Here is a 16,296-nt window from a genome sequence, read left to right on the forward strand (position 1 = left end):
TTGTCGCCGATTGAAGTTTTGAATTAATCGATGTGTAGTGCTACATGTAGATTCTGATTATTGCATGCCTTTTTTACATGGTGCCCAATTTTCCCTAGCTCCGAAATTTATTTTCTCCTCATTATGGTTGCTGGTTATGACAATGTTGCAGTATGCAGCTCTTTTGTATTGTAAAGAACTGTTGCTGTTTACAATTACTACAGAAGGTTCTTTCCATTTCTGTATTTTCAAACTGACACGCCTGACTTTATTTTCAGCAATTGGTTCTTGAATTTTGGTCTGTGCTTTGAAACTGCCTTAGCTGCTGTACTTAGTTACACCCCTGGCATGTCCAATGGACTTCGCATGTATCCTTTAGCGTAAGTACCAATGACTTTTCCTGTTGAAACTTTGAAGAACATTTCTTGGCAACACTGTCTTCAGATTTCCCTCTAAGAGAGGAGAGATTTAAGAAGAAAAGAAAAGTAGGGGAGTGGGGGTTCTTGATTCAAGATACACTGTAGTATAAACTTGGTAGTTAGTTTAGACTTGTGCAGAGTAACAAACAGTACCAAATAAAAAGACAGTAACGCTCAATAGATTTCATTTGAATGGTCACACATTAGGATTTCATACAGACTTAAAAATTCAGTAACACCAATGTGCAGTCTGTTAACAGTTTTAATAACCGGTATGCAATGCATACTAAGGCGAGGACGTTCCAGTTAAGCAAGTCAGTATGTTAAAAATTTCAGACAAAGAATTGAGAATAGACCTTTTGGGCTTTGTTTGTTTGTTGTCCCTTTTCAGACTATGTGGCATCACTCTTGAGAATCACTTCTTTCAAATTCAAACAAATGCTCTTGGTATTTTAGTTTTTTTTACTTGTTTAAAAAAAAAAACAAGTTCTCTGAGCAGCATCATGTGGTTTGAAATGGCAATTTACACTGACAAAGCCAAAAATGTCTATTGAGTAAAACTGTGAGTCCAAAAGATATCCAAGTAATTGAACGCTGAAATTGAAATCGTTGATTAAAGTGTGATTTACAGCAAGGAGCCCACATTTGTGACCACTTTTAATTAATTCACATTCTTTCATGCAGTCGTTTTCCAACGAGAAGCTGCGACGAGCTTCTGATTGGATAAAACCTGCAAGAAAAAATATGAATACATTAAAAGTGGTCACCTTTTTGGGCTTAAGTCGAAAGTTGAGACACTGAGTCATTTGCTATAAAGGAGGGAAAATGGGTTTGTCAGGTAAATAAAATTTTAAAATACAGCACGTTGTTTTCCAGTGGTGTTTTTAGTTGTGCATTCCAAGGTATGGTTAGTTTCTAACCAACGTTAATTAATAAAAGGCAAATAATAAGCTGCTTTGATCAAAAAATTGGCAATTTAATTGGTACAATTCTAATATGATGTCTTTTATCACGACTTTTGACAATTGAATGCAACATATTTTGTAACTGTACTAGACAGCAAGGCAACTTCCACGAGTTTGGCATAAAATATTGTCTTGCAATAATGTATCCAGATTGCCTCTTGTTTAAATATAGCTGACAGTTGCACTGACTGTACAAACTGTAACGTACCCTTTGTCCAGTAGGTCCAAACACTTAATATCATTTACAGGTAAAACACAGTGCAAGGAAGTACAAGTTTCAAGGAAGAAACGTTGATATAATATCTTGATTGACTCTTGTTAAATTTAAATGGGGCTGATAGTTGTTTGCACTATCTGTACAATCTGTGATGCAAGCAAGTCCAATAAGTCCAAAATTTTGATACAGTACAAGTGGAGACTAGGAAGTAGAGTTGATACAGTGGTTTGCCAGTGATGAATTTGTATTGAGGGTCTTTCAGTAGTAAATCCAGAGATGTTTTACACCGTTTTTTAACTTTGGTGTTATTGCTACATGGTTTTCGCTGTGTTTTGCTTAAAATATATCTGCCATTCATAGTGAGGATTGGGCTTTTTATTATGTACATATTGCATAGAGGTCGAATAGAGGCCAATAACCAGTTCCAATGCAATAGCTGCATTCACACATTCATGGTGCTTCTTGACAAAGTGCAGATTAAACATATTGAAGCAATTAGGACAAAGCACAGCAATCAGTGGATTCTTTGAAAACTGTATCTTGGATGTTTTCTGTTGTTGGTGTTTTTATTTCTGTTCTGTAAACATAATGAAAGAAAGAAGCAATAATTGTTTAACACACATTTGTTTAGACAAGACTGATTAACTTCAACAATTTAATGCAACATAAGTAGTCACTTAATTCACTTAAATTTTTCTTTTTTCTGAAACACATCTTTCTGCATGTACATTATATCTTTCTTAAATCATTTACTAGTTATCATAGCCTACAAAAATAAATGTATATACTCTTTTTTGGTTGTTAACCACACAGCTTTAAGGTCACTGAGGTGTGTCTCTAGAACACCAATTTGGACTCTTGATTTATTTAGATTTGTATAAATATATGATCAAATTGTAGCTCTGTTATCAGTGGTAAGGCTGAAATAAGTTTGTTTGTATCCATATTTTACAATCATTTGTTTATATAGATTTACTGCTGCTTTGTACACCACTATTAAAATCAATGTTGAAATCTGACCTAGTAGTAAGAGTGAAAACGTTCTGTTGACAGAAGGGATCGCGAATGAGCTTTCTGATCTATAAATTTTAGCAAATTAAATATAACAGCATCTAGCAGATATTTCACTTTTAAAATCGTTATTTCGATTCCATAAATACTTTGCCAATTATGTTATTCCAACACTACGGTATTCAATAAGTACAAGCAAATATAAACTTTAGATAGCTCACCTCAGCTGCAGTTGTCTCAGTTTTCGTCTTCTGCACTTCTCGCCTTCAGTTAAAGCTCAGGTTACAATGTCGCCAGGCAGTAGTTCAAATCACAAATAGTTTAGTCCCTCGACTTGTAGGTGTGTCGATAAGGTTTTTGTGTACTTTGACATCACAAAAAGTTTGTAAGTGAGCGAAAAAAATATCAGCTACTAATCGAGTCAAGGCTTCTGGCTGAAAAAAATTCTCACATGCTCGACCGAGCAACCAAGATGGCGGACGCAAACAAATCTCAAACCATGGTCTTAGTTACCAGTCCTCTTCGTTTCGAATCATCACATCTTAACACGAAGAATCCAAAATCGCTTTATACTAACATGATAACATTAGGCTCGAGACTACGTCCTCGCCTAAAAAGAAGGACTTTTATTTCAGTAGTAACACGATAGAGTTTAATCCTAGACTAATTGAAAATGATTTTGTATTTGCCGTGTTACTGTTAATGATTTTTTAATTTTTCTAAGTGGTTATTTTTATATTTCGTTAAATGTGGTAGCCTTTTTTCTGTGCCTAAATTTGCTAAACTTTTGTGACACGGTTCCCTTTATTTGACACTTTTTTTTCTTTTTCATTTCAGTTACCAGTGGTGGTTCCCAGCCATGCCTTTCAGTTTGGTAATTTGGATCTATGACGAGATCCGTCGTTACATTCTGCGTAGATATCCAGGATGTAAGTACAATACCTTAACTACAAGTAGAATACATTTCACGTACGATAAAAAATTGAGCATATTTTTTTTATATATATTTCATTTTAATACTGGTAAATTGATTGTTGTTCATGGTCGTGAAGCATTCAACAAAGTATGTGGGAAAGAAAGGCCAACCGCATGCTGGTACGACGCGCTTTGCAACCTTGGATTTTTCCTGGATTTTGTTTAATTTTACAAGGTTCTTTGACAAGTGCAAATATCGCAGTATTGCTGGAACGAAATGTTACGTTAAACAATGGTTAGGTGAACTCTAACATTAAAAGGACACAGCACAAAACAGGAAGAGGGTGGGGTGATTTTCGGGATATGAGGTTGGGGGGGGGGGTTCAGTACAATACCAACTTCATTGACAACAACCTAAAAACATTTTTCAGTGACAATATGTTATGCTTATTAATTGTTGTTTTATTGAAATAATAAAACAACAATTAATTTCTTTCGAATATAAATTAAACAATATTCTTGTCTCTGTCTTTTTAGGCTGGTTGGACCGAGAGACCTACTACTAAACAACAATTTTTAGCTGACTTCGATGGCAACAGAATACTTTGGCTGCAACCCATGTAAAATAAAGCCACGAAGTCCAACCAACTATTCTTATTATTAATACTAATATAGGTTTTTTTTCTTTAGTGAGAAATTCAAAATGGGCAATCCATTTTATGTAGCTAGCAAAACAATAGGTCTGTTTACTAACGTGTGTTTTAAATGTGTAGTTGCTATTATAATGACGATCCAAACTAAAAGTTGTAAAACATTGAATCAGAAATTGTAATGATTCGAGGTTTGTTTGTGGTATTTTTAAAAGAAATAACTAAAACCGTGTGACTTGACATAAACGTATTTTAGTGCGAAACCAGTAAAAATATTGTTAACATGGTGAAGTTACTTTTGCAATACACAATACCAAAAAATAATCACTTTTTCAAACTGCACAATTTATTTTCTTGCGCAGTAATTTTGTAACAATATGGTGAATGTTACTGCTTTAATATATATTTGAATAATTGACACCAAGGTAGTCTTTTCCAAGGCATAGTCGGATTTTAGAACAAACATTAGTTTTCCTACCATCGAGGCATTTTTCAACTGAAGGTTTTAAGAAGTTAGCATCAAGTTTAGCCGTTATAGAGCATAAACAAGGCAGATTTATCTCCTTTGCAATGAAAACTTTATAAGCAAATGTGTAATTAAATTTTCGCAATTACGGAAGTGACTAAGTTGAGAGTCAAATTAGGAATAATTCTGGCAACCTCTTGGAATGTATGTTCTTTTTGCATATCAATTTAAGTTTAGTAAGTGTGGAAATTGCATGAAAAGTGGCAGCATATTTTGCAACGGACTTTTAGTGGCTTAGTGATAATTTTTATTACAATGTAATTACCAATAACAAAGCAGTGACAGTAGCAGCAACAACAACAAAAATGAAACAACAGCAACAACAGAATCAACAACAACAACAACAACAAGGACAACAGCACATCAACAACAACAACAACAACAGCAGCAGCAGCAGCAACAACAACAACAAAAACACCAACAGCAGCAACAAGGACAAAGACAACAGCACAACAACAACAACAACAACAACAAACCACAATGGATGTACTTCATGAAGCATTCCGCTGGAATTCCTATCTATATTGAAGCTTTTAAGCTTTTAAAACTTAATGGTTATGACAGTTAAAATTGAACACTATCAAAGATCACTGAATTTAAATGCTTTTTTACATTATCAAAATGTGAAAAATTAAGCTTGTGTTGGGTTGGTATTCATATATCATTACAGCATCGACAACAAGACGGTGGCTGGAAATACCTTATAAATTCATTGTATTTTTAAGCTTAGACAGGGTTCACGCAGTCATTGAAAAGTTATCAGGAAATTTGAACATTGCTCATGCCTTAAATAAAAATGTGGAATTTTGGAAAAATTGCATGCTACGGATAGTTGCCTAAATTTTTAAACCTTGTTTTGAAAATCGGAAACTTTGCCTCCGCTGCAATCAGACCCCTTGCAATGTTCGGTGGCAAAGGTTGGACGTTGTGATTTTGCTAAAGTTTTTCTGCATGTATAAGGTTGAAGGATTTTTGCCTGGCCGCAAATATTTTGTGTGAACCCTGTTTGATCAGCTCTGTTAGAAACTTTGTTAGCTTTCCGTTTGACATCTGAGTAAGACATTTTTAAAGCCATCTAACGTAAACACTGTAGGCAATCTTTGAGGATCTGTTTGATAGCGGTTACGTCACTAGCAGATGTTGCCTCGAGATGAAACGTTAGTTAAGTTTATTGAACTAGTTAATTCGTTCAAGGTGGATTTCTTAATAGAACTTGCCAAGCGTTTTATCATTAAAGGTAATTTCATATCTGCAGTGTCGGGTGGATTGTTTCTTTTATTACGTGACAAGCAGAAGTTACAATAACCTCTATTTCTCGAAAGTAGTACCGTAAATGATCTAATAAACGCCCACTCTCAAATAAACGCCTCTTATCTAATAAACGCCTCCCCTGACTTGTAAAAATTTTATTAGACGCTTCTCTCTTATAAACGCCCCGTGTCTAATAGACGCTCCCTCCAAGAATTGCCTCAAAACCAAGGAAACGCTCCGTAAAGTAAAATCACGCAATTTGTTTAGTATTTGCTTGACTCGGACATGGAAGAGGCCAACGATGCCAACATGTTTGACCCCGATGACGATGAAGACATCGATATCGAACTATGAACGACAGCTGTAGGCTTTGTATTAGCGCAGATTAGATAAGTCTCCTAGTCACCAACTCTGGTTTCTATCTTATTCCGGGAGCAAAACATGCATTTTTTTTCGTTTTGTTGACGTTGTTACAGTAAAATTTCTTATAAACGCCTCTCTCTAATAAACGCCTCATCTATTTAACGCCCACCTCAGGACACCTAAAATTTAATAGACGCCCGGGCGTTTATTAGATCATTTAAGGTAACGAAAGTATAACGACGTATAACAAAACCTTTCCAAAGCTAGGTCAAGCTTCCCTCCTTCCCCTTCCCCGAAAAAACTTCCCCAAATCTCGTCTTTAAACCTCTTAAAATTTCATTCAAAGTCAGGAATAATCCCCCCCCCCCCCTTTAAGAAAAGAAAGCCACCGAACTAGGCGTATTTTCGTTTAACACTTTTAATCATTATATGGCCGTGTCTCACAAGGAGTGGGAACTACCTAATTCACAATCTGCCTGTTATTACTAATCTTGACCTTGTCAACGTTTCACATTTATTTCTCTTTCTTCAGAATGTAGACATAGTTTTCCATCTTTAGTCCGACTCCATAATCCCCCTGTTCCTTGCATCCAGTAGAAGGCCCATAGACCCGGAAATCAGCGGAACCTTTGGTGGTCGCACATGTGTATTTGTTGCGAATTCCAAAAATCTGAAGTTGTTTCTCCTCGGCTGATTTCAGACAGTCTTCCACAGCTGCTTGGACATTTCCCTTGTTATTTCTGAATTTGGCGTAAACTTTTCCCATCGCCTTCTTTTTGTTATATTTCGCATCTTTCCAACAGCCCTGCTTTTCCCATTCTGAATAACAAAGCAATAAAAACAGAAAAAGCCAAATGAGACACGTTTTTATGAAGGGGAGGCCACTCCAATGACTTGACTCGGACTCGAACTTGCCCCGTCTGGGATTCGACTTGGACCCGAACTTGACCCGGCTTGGACTCGACGTGGACACGAACTTGACCCGACTCGGTACGACTTGGACTCGAACCTGACCCGGCTCAAACTCGACTTGGACTCAAACTTGACCCGGGTCAAACTCGACTTGGACTCAAACCTGACCCGGGTCAAACTCGACTTGGACTCAGATCAAACGTGCCCCGGCTGGACTTGTACTTGTACTTGACTTGGACTCGAACCTGACCCGGCTCAAACTCGACTTGGACTCGGATCAAACGTGCCCCGGCTGGACTTGTACTCGACGTGGACTCGAACTTGGCACGGCTCGGAATCGACTTGGACTCGGAGTCGACTAGGACTTGGACTTGAATTGAAATGGACTTCGGACCTGACTCGGACTCGACATTCACTTACAACTCGTTGGAGGGAATTCACACAACGCGTGCATGAAAAGTTAGGGGATAGAAAAAAAATTCTAGCTTTTTTTCTTTTTATGTTATATTTCGTTCCCCTTGGAAGATCCCTCCCTCAAATGAAATAAAAAAAAAGAGCGGTAACAAACATACCACATGGACTATGCATGTTTTGAAAAAAGAATCTAACTTTTCCTTGACTTTTCGCTTTATTGACATTGTATTAAACTTTTGTAATCGTATGCTTGATAACCAGAAATGTTTGTCAATTAATTTTGTTTTCTCACCGCAATGTTGTCCAATGTATCCTGCCTCACAGTCACACTTGTAGCTATTAATGTCATGTACACACTTTCCGCCATTGAAGCAAACAACACTGTTCATTGAACACTCGTCAATATCTGTGTTAAAAGGCAATGACAGCGGTCCATAAAATGCTTCTTCTATAGCTATAACCTGGACTTGTTTCGATACAGTAATTTGAATGAATAGAAATCTTATGTTACGTTACCTTACATTACGTTACGTTATGTTGTTACGTTACGTTACGTTATGATATGTTGTGTTATGTTTGTTATGTTACGTTACGTTATGATATGTTATGTTATGTTACGTTACGTCATGTTATATTATGATATGTTATGTTATGTTGTTTTGTTATGTTATGTTATGACACGAGAACAGCACATAGACGATCGCTGACGTCTGCGACGATTGGGGCGATCACGATCGCTTGGATCGCCCGTGTTATATCCTTCTAGCCTCTCTTGTCATTATTCGCCTTAAAACTGCATAAACTGAAAACCTTAAGGAGGCTGAGCCATAAACTTTGTTAAAAAAAACACTCGATTGTTACCTGTTTCACAGCTCGATCCTGTAAAGCCAGGCTTGCACGTGCATTCATAACTTCCCGGCGTGTTCTTGCACTCTCCGCCATTTTGGCAGGGATTCAAAGTTTCGCACTCTTTAATGTCTAGCACAAAAAAGCATTCAGATCACATACAGCAAATTATAATACAGTACTATACGAAAAGTATACGTATACATAATTTTATTGGTTGTGACGTCATATGACGTCACGTGACAAAGTTAGAGCCGCCATCTTGGATTCACCATCTTGGATTCAAAATAACGGAAATTAATGCAAAATCCAGCCAAAATGCTTATGGAATGTAAAAATAAACAAATCGTGCTTTTCTGTTTCAAAAACCTGGAAAAATAAAGAAAAGTGTTAAAAAGACGATTTTTGGAAGACCTGCTTGTAGTTATGTATGACGTTGCCATGGCAACGTCAAATATCATGGACACATGGTTGACATATCAAGGGATGGATAAACAGCTACTGAAAGTTTTAGCATTGTAGAGTTAATATTTTTTTCAAAAATTCGAAAAAAGCTTAAGGGGCTGACATCCACCCCCCTCTCCCCACTTCTTGTAGGTGCGAGCGTTAAGATCAAAATTTGTCGAATTACAAGAATTATTCCCACTAAGAACAATCTTGATGATACAAATGACATCATTTTTGCTGAGAGATCCTCTCGGTTTGGGCTCTCCCAAAGATGCTCGGCAACTTTTTGCAATTTTGAGCATTTTTTTGCAATTTCAAGACCGAAGATTTCCGAAGATTGTCCTAGTGTTTGTTGAAGGCCACGCGAACGTTTCCGCGCATTTGTCGAACATCTCCGAATATTAACGAAAATTTGCCGAGGATTTCCCAAGAAGTTCAGAAGTTGCTTGGACTTTCGAATCATTCAACATCAGAAACGCATCAGCAAACTTGACGTCAAAAGCAACGCTTTGGATTTTTTGGTGCAACTTTCGAGCAAATTTTAAAAGAAATTTCTAGCAAATGTTTGGGAAATTCCGAGCATCTTTGTGTCAACCCTACTCTTGAGAAAGTGTTTAAAATATTTAGAATCATTACCTTGGCTAGCGTTTTTCATCAAAGCAATTACTTGCTCCGGGGTCAAAGCGACATCAAAAACCTGCATAGCTGAAACTCTTCCCTTGAAGTACTTCCGATCTGCTACCCCCATCCTGAGATTTCCTTGTGTAGCCGGGGTGATGCCTGCTCCAATATTCTGCTGCGCGGCTAGGTCACCGTTCACCCATAGACTTGCATTACCAGTGTCGTAGTCATAGGACGCACCAACATACTGCCATTGGTTTGGCTTTGCAGTTCCATAGGTGATTAGAAACGTTCCTTCTTCGGGTAATTTACCCCTGGGAACGAAATTGACGACCAGCGCACCGCGACCTAAGGGTACCAACGACATGATAATACCCGCGCTTTTTCCGTCGTTATAGTAGAAAATAGGTCCACCTAGTTTCTGTGGATTTATCCAGCATAACATTGTAATGGAGCGCTGTACTTCTAGCCCTCCATTGTTTGGGAACTCGATGTAACTGTTGTTTTGTCCTGCGAATTGGTACGAGCCACCGGCCTCACCATTGGGACCAGCTGCCAGGGATACACCAACCGGGGTACCCTGGGGCTGTCGATTGTTGATTTCTCGGGTTTCGTATTTGCTATTCAGGGGATAGAGAGCGATAGGGTCTGGAACACTGACGGCTGCAACATTGAACAGACAAAAAGAAGAATATAAACGCAAGTCTGACTAATTGTGCCAATTTTTGAAAAACGGGCATAAATCACCGGATGTTTCATTAATTTTAATTTCTTTAGCTGGCAAGTTTTACCCACTAACCGTACGCTTACGCTAAGAAGACAAAAATGCGGATACTTGACGCTTAAACTTTCACACTGGCGTATGCAAACATTTTTAGGGGTCTCCCTCCCCCTTTCAATGTTGAACCCATTGTGGCTAAGGTTGGTCGGTGCAATATGTTTGGGAGCTCAACATTGATAAGGGGAGAGGGGAGACGAGGGTTGTAAGCTTTAAATAGTGTTATCAGCTAGCTGCGTAAGCTTTTAAAGATGATTTCCAGTCCGTACTGCGCAGACTCAGGGTTTGTTTTCATTTTTGTTTTGAATTCGTTGAAACGTTACACTTCGGTGATGGCGTACATGAAGTTTTTTAGTTCGCCATTACGGATCGTTTCGTTCAAGAATTCACGATGAGCTAAAGCGTCCGTTTGAAATACCATCGAGTTTCTTTTACTCGTTATTATTGTTTTGCAAGGATATCTGGCGTTAATAATGAAGAAGAAGGTAAGTTTTGTCCCGGAATTTTTATTTTTGCTAGTAAACATTCTTCTGTTTGTGAGACTCACAAACATTGCAGGCGGAGATGGCGCAGTACGGACTGGAAATCATCTTTAAGCTTTACAGGAACAGTGTCCGGTCTGATATATCGTATTTTAGTAAGCATTGCCCGTAGCTTGCTATTGCCAAAAGTGCGAAAGCAAAGATATATCAACTGTAAAGAAAAAATATAATGATCAAAAGGTAAAAATCTTTACCAGAATGACAGTTTTAATTTCTTGACACCCTGTTAATAAATCAAATCTGATGAACTGCAATCGACTTTCATCCTTGTAATCCTGTACTTCTTCCCAAAATACTTATTCTATTTGTTCGATAGAATCTCTTTATTCAAGTAATTTGTATATTCGTTAGTGTTTTACAATATACCTTATTATAGGAATATAACGAGGCATTTTAACAACAACGACGACGCTAGCGGGAGTTCGAACGCGATGTTCGACGAGTTAGCTTCACCGAAAGGTCTCTGATGAGTCTCTTGGCGGAGACGAAACGTGCGTGTCAGACCAGCCAAAAAAGTATTCATTTTAACAACGCGAACAAAATTTACGCTTAATAAAATTAACGCGAATTTAGGCTTATAGTAAAAAAGTTAACATACATAAAATTAACGCGAACTTTTGAAATTCGCGTTAATAACATGTATCGTTAATTTCCTATAATAAGGTAACTTGGATATTGGAAAAGCGATTTTTCGATAATAAGCCAGGAATCTGCTCCTTTAATACTCAAACACTAAGGCCCCGTCCACACTGACCCGGGTAAATTTGAAAACGCCGCGTAAAATGTTTTCCGTCCACATTAACCCGGGTAAATTTGAAAACGATACGCTTCATTAGTAAGTAAAAGTAAAAGTAAAGTCTTTATTTAATGAGGGTAGCACTAAAATAACATAAAAAATACTAACAAACCAGTGGCCCTCTAAAATTATTTACAATAAAATATAAAAATACACTATTTCACGCTCCAAGTCCAAACGCTCATTGGTGAGCGTTTTTGAAAAGCTCCGTTTTCGGTGACCGAAAACGCCGTTTCAGTGTGGACGGTTGGCCTAACCGGAGAAAAAAGATGCGTTTTCAAATTTACCCGGGTCAGTGTGGACGGGGCCTAATATGTAAATCAAATTATTCATTCATTGAGAACAATAAAATTCACGGATCGATATGTCGTGGACTATTAAAACAGAAGGCTATTCTATTCAGTTATCGTTTCGCTCACCGACTTACAAAATGTCAGCCACACTAATTTAGGGCACTGAAGTCCCTTCTATAAAATTGAAAAATGCCTCCCCGCCCCACCTCACCGTGATAAACCTCCCTGTTCAATACATATTATAATTATCGAGGTAAATAATTGATTATGGCGTAATATAACTAACCATGGGCTGCCATGAATAAAACCAGAAAAACAGCGACTTGATAAATCAGCTTGAGGCTCAACATGCTGCTGTAGTCCTGCATTCCAGAAAGAAAGCATTAACTAAGATATGATATTTCATTGTATTGCAGTCTTTCCCCCTTTTATGGCTTGCGAGTTCCAGCCATTTTCACTTGTCTTCAGAGAACACCACGTTTAGCGTTTTCAATTTTTAATAGATTTTTTTAAATATATCGTTTTCTTATACATGTTTTATGGGATTAAACTTTCTAAATTTATTTACTCCAAACCCTGAATTATGGCTTTTCGTGATACAAATCGTTTAATACAAACCGAGACGTTCTTGTCCGAACTTCACGGAAATGAATCACCAGATGGCGATTTTATACCGAAGTGATCTAAATCTCTTAACAATGGCTTATACTCTAAAACTCTATAACATCGAGAAGGAAAGCCATTTTGTTAACAAAAATTCGATTAAAACAATGGAGTTGGTATTGGGGGAGTTCTTTGTAGCTCAGAATTTCGTTTCCCTGATATATTGCCCAAAGCAAATTTGTACTTTTCTTATCTTAAAAAGAAGGTATAATTTTGTTTTCCCTTATTGTCCAAAAGTTCGTACTTCTTTAAACGTTTCAATAACGCAAAGTTGTTATCATGAAAATAGTAACTGCTAATAGTCCCACAGAAATGCATTTAAATAAATGTTAGGGTGCAAGTCGTATGTAATATGATTACGGACGAAATAAGACTTAGGTCTTATTCCAATTACTCATTACTCGTATTTCATACTCATTCGTACTTATTCATTCACACTTATGAAGAGAAGTAAAGGAGCGCAAAAAAAATCAGTGGAAAATTTGGATTTTGGTTGCAGTTTAGAAACTTGCCGGTTGTGATAGCCGTATACTGGAACGCATAAACAAAACACTTGCCTCCGTTCATCCAGACAGATTATTGAAAGAATCTACCTTGGTTGATTCTTGTCCCAGCCTTTAAAATTTGATTAAAGATTGAAGCGCAGTCAGGATGAGACATAATATAATCAATAAAAAACGTTCACTGGCTAAAAACAATGAGCTTTCGGCTGTCGCTCTACAGCCTTCGACGGATAAAAAAATTGAATTCAAAATGGATAAAATATATACAAGAAAGGTGTGATAAAAAGAAAATGAAGAAAAACAAAAGCGAAGTAAAAATGTGCTAATTAAGAGGCTGTTTATTAAAAATTATACAATATTGGCTTGGAAATTGAGTTATTGTCAGCATGCTTAGTAGCAGAGGTGTGCCAATCTTCCAAAGTTTTTCTTATACGAAAAGAGCCTTTGTCAATAACACTAGAGTTTTCAAAGTCTATGCGATGGTCGAATGACCCGACGCATGTTTCGAAACCGGCCGATGTTTTGAAACCCGCAAAAAAGAACATATCAGGAATGTAAAAACCTGTGCGAATGGCTCAAACATTGCGAAACATGCGTGGTCATTCGACCATCGCATAGACTTTGAAAACTCTAGTGTTATCGACAAAGGCTCTTTTCGTATTAGAAAAACTTTGGAAGCATGGCACACCTCTGCTACTAAGCATGCTGACAATAACTCAAAGCCCATTCCAAGCCAATATTGTATTTTTTTTAAAAAAAAAAAAATAGCCTCTTAATTAGCACATTTTTACTTCGCTTTTGTTTTTCTTCATTTTCTTTTTATCACACCTTTCTTGTATATATTTTATCCATTTTGTATTCAATTTTTTTTATCCGTCGAAGGCTGTAGAGCGACAGCCGAAAGCTCATTGTTTTTAATATTTTTAGCCAGTGAACGTTTTTTATTGATTATATTTAAAAATTTGGTTGATTGTGTTTTCTTTTAAGGCTTCTTAAAGGGACTATGTCACGGGGGATTTTGCAAATTTTTTGGTCTAAACTGTTCTGAAATAAGTGGTAGGCACTTTTACCTATAAAACAACATTGTCTTTGAATATTTAACGAAAGATATAACCTTTATTTGGGGATAGAAATCAAACTTCGGCTATAAATATCGATTTTTTTTTTTCGAAGGCACGCGAAAACAGCTTGAAAACTTTGGCTAACGCTTTCAAATTACAATCCGTTTCCATCCGAGCCATTCGCAGCCAAACGCACTTTTTAAAAGTTTAAAATAGCAATTGTAAATAAAAATGGACCATTACATTTAGGTTTCCTACGACACAAATATAAATTTGTGCCGGTCAAAAATCTGTTAAAATCCGTGACATAGTCCCTTTACGTCTGAATGCTCATGATTCTTTTCTTCCTATTTTGTAGATTTGAAGATATATGTCCAATAATTTATCGCTCTTGAATTGTTCTTTAAAATCAATCCCCCAATTTTTTAAAATCAACATCGTCTCAGGGCAGCACCAGCCCGGAGAGACTACTTTTGGGAATTTTACTATTTCTAAAAAAACCCTCACCATTTTTAGCTATCCGCTGCAAATATATGACCTAGATATACGTATGCTCTCCAAAAATAACCTGAACGAATTTTAAAACAGCTTCTTTACAGTTGTTTTGAGTTTAACACAACACATCGTGCGGGGATTGAAACAAGCAGGGTCCTTTTCCTTTGGTAAAAAGGAAATAATTTCAAACTGTAAAACATACCTTTTGACTTTAAACCTTGCAACCAGAAGCTACCGGACAGCGAGTGTTTTCAGATGAAAAATGATTAAAACTTGCATTTGCGGCTTTTTTATAGAGAGTTTTATTAATATACACCTAATTACATAAACGTTGTCATAGAACAAAGAAAAAAGGTAAAAAGAAATTAATTAGCGTAGTTTCATAGGTGATAGCATTTACAGAAGACTTGTACTAGTTTTGGTCTGCACACTTTCAGTCCGCTTTTTATGCTGTAAAAAAGATAAATAGATTTATTCTTATATTTTGAGGCATTTTGAGGCCATTTGTATGAATAAATTTCATACATGCGCTTAATGAATTCCTATGACTTATTGCTTTTTCTATGACAACCTTATTGCAATTAGGCGTAAATTTATTATATATCTTCTCCGTTATTTATAATTAGTACCTATTTTCCGCCTTAAATAAGTCAAAACAAAAGGGCTAACGAGATAGATGACAATTTATTAGACAAAGTGTTTAATATTCAAAATTATCCTCCTATTCAATACGATCAAAGACTGTTGTTAAATTCCAGACCCCTTCAACACGAATCTATTTTAATTTGGAAACGGATTTTTTTCCCAATCGTTTTCGCATGTCCAAAGGTATGCGTTTCTGTTTCAAAATAATACTTGTTTAAACTGATTAGCCTTGAATCATTCTAAAATTCCATCTCTCTTCCTCTGAATAAATGTGTGATCGACAAAGTTGAATCGCTTAACACTTAATATACTGGTCTAACTTGTTTAACGCTTCAATTTTCGAGACCGGAGGTAACAGAGGCTCTTCTTAATAACTAAAAGTTCTTACAAGTCCATTTTTCAAAGTTTTTCTGTCTACACCTAATTGCAATAGAAAAAAGGAAAAAGGGTAAACGACAAATAGGAATAAATTAAGAGCAAGCATGAAATTCATTCGCACAAATGGCCTCAAAATGCCTCAATATACGAATAAATCAATTTATCTTGTTACAGCATAAAAAAGTGGACTCAAAGTGTGAAGATAAAAACTCGTGAGTTTTCTGTTAATGTTACCAGTTAAGAAACTACGCTAATTAATTCCTATTTACCGTTTTTCTCTTTTCTTTTTACTATGACAACGTTATTGCAATTAGGTGTACACGAAAAACCAAAAACCGCGTTAAAAAAAAAAAAACACTGTTAAGAGCGTTTTGGAAAATTTGCACTTTCGTTTACCGTTTACACCGGACACGCATGAACAGATGTCCAATTCGCAAAGGCAAAGTTGCTTTTTCAAACGAAAACAGATGGGTGTAGACGGGGTCTTTTAGACCTTGTAAACAAGTGAAAGAAGAAAGATAATCACTGTATTGTTTTCTGTATGTTTTGCTTGGTGTTCATTTGCTTTGCTAACGAAGTGATTGAAGGCCGTGATTGTGTGTGAAA

The 16,296-nt window shown here is 36.6% G+C and overlaps 2 protein-coding genes across 5 annotated transcripts in view; one reads left to right on the plus strand and one right to left on the minus strand.

The window, feature by feature from the left end:
- Positions 1-5,936, plus strand: part of LOC144664340 (sodium/potassium-transporting ATPase subunit alpha-3-like) — a 63,397-nt gene extending 57,461 nt beyond the window's left edge. For all 4 annotated transcript variants that reach the window (XM_078525440.1, XM_078525439.1, XM_078525441.1 and 1 more), the window contains 3 exons: positions 258-359; positions 3,429-3,520; positions 4,044-5,936. In XM_078525440.1, coding sequence (XP_078381566.1) covers positions 258-359; positions 3,429-3,520; positions 4,044-4,072 — 223 coding nt within the window. In that variant the 3' untranslated portion in view covers positions 4,073-5,936. The remainder of the gene's footprint in view (positions 1-257; positions 360-3,428; positions 3,521-4,043) is intronic.
- A 661-nt stretch (positions 5,937-6,597) lies between these two features.
- LOC144662053 (uncharacterized) lies at positions 6,598-9,988 on the minus strand. Its single transcript, XM_078522785.1, has 3 exons — positions 9,552-9,988; positions 8,484-8,600; positions 6,598-7,115 (listed from the first exon to the last, which is right to left on the minus strand). Exons 1-3 carry the CDS (start codon positions 9,979-9,981, stop codon positions 6,811-6,813), a joined length of 852 nt encoding a protein of 283 aa, XP_078378911.1. The 5' UTR covers positions 9,982-9,988; the 3' UTR covers positions 6,598-6,810.
- Between the last annotated feature and the right edge of the window lie 6,308 nt (positions 9,989-16,296).

Source organism: Oculina patagonica, chromosome 8 (assembly GCF_052425735.1).
Source record: "Oculina patagonica isolate OP01 chromosome 8, crgOcupat, whole genome shotgun sequence".
In the NCBI taxonomy this organism is placed as follows: Eukaryota; Metazoa; Cnidaria; class Anthozoa; order Scleractinia; family Oculinidae; genus Oculina; species Oculina patagonica.

Bases quoted from the DNA above. Each gene is read 5' to 3' on its own strand.
- LOC144662053 (XM_078522785.1), bottom strand. From the start codon at position 9,981: ATGTTATGCTGGATAAATCCACAGAAACTAGGTGGACCTATTTTCTAC. The intron at 8,601-9,551 runs GTAATGATTCTA...TTTTTGTGCTAG, and splicing joins GATGAAAAACGCTAGCCAAG to ACATTAAAGAGTGCGAAACT. The intron at 7,116-8,483 runs GTAACAATCGAG...TTTGTTATTCAG, and splicing joins AGGATCGAGCTGTGAAACAG to AATGGGAAAAGCAGGGCTGT.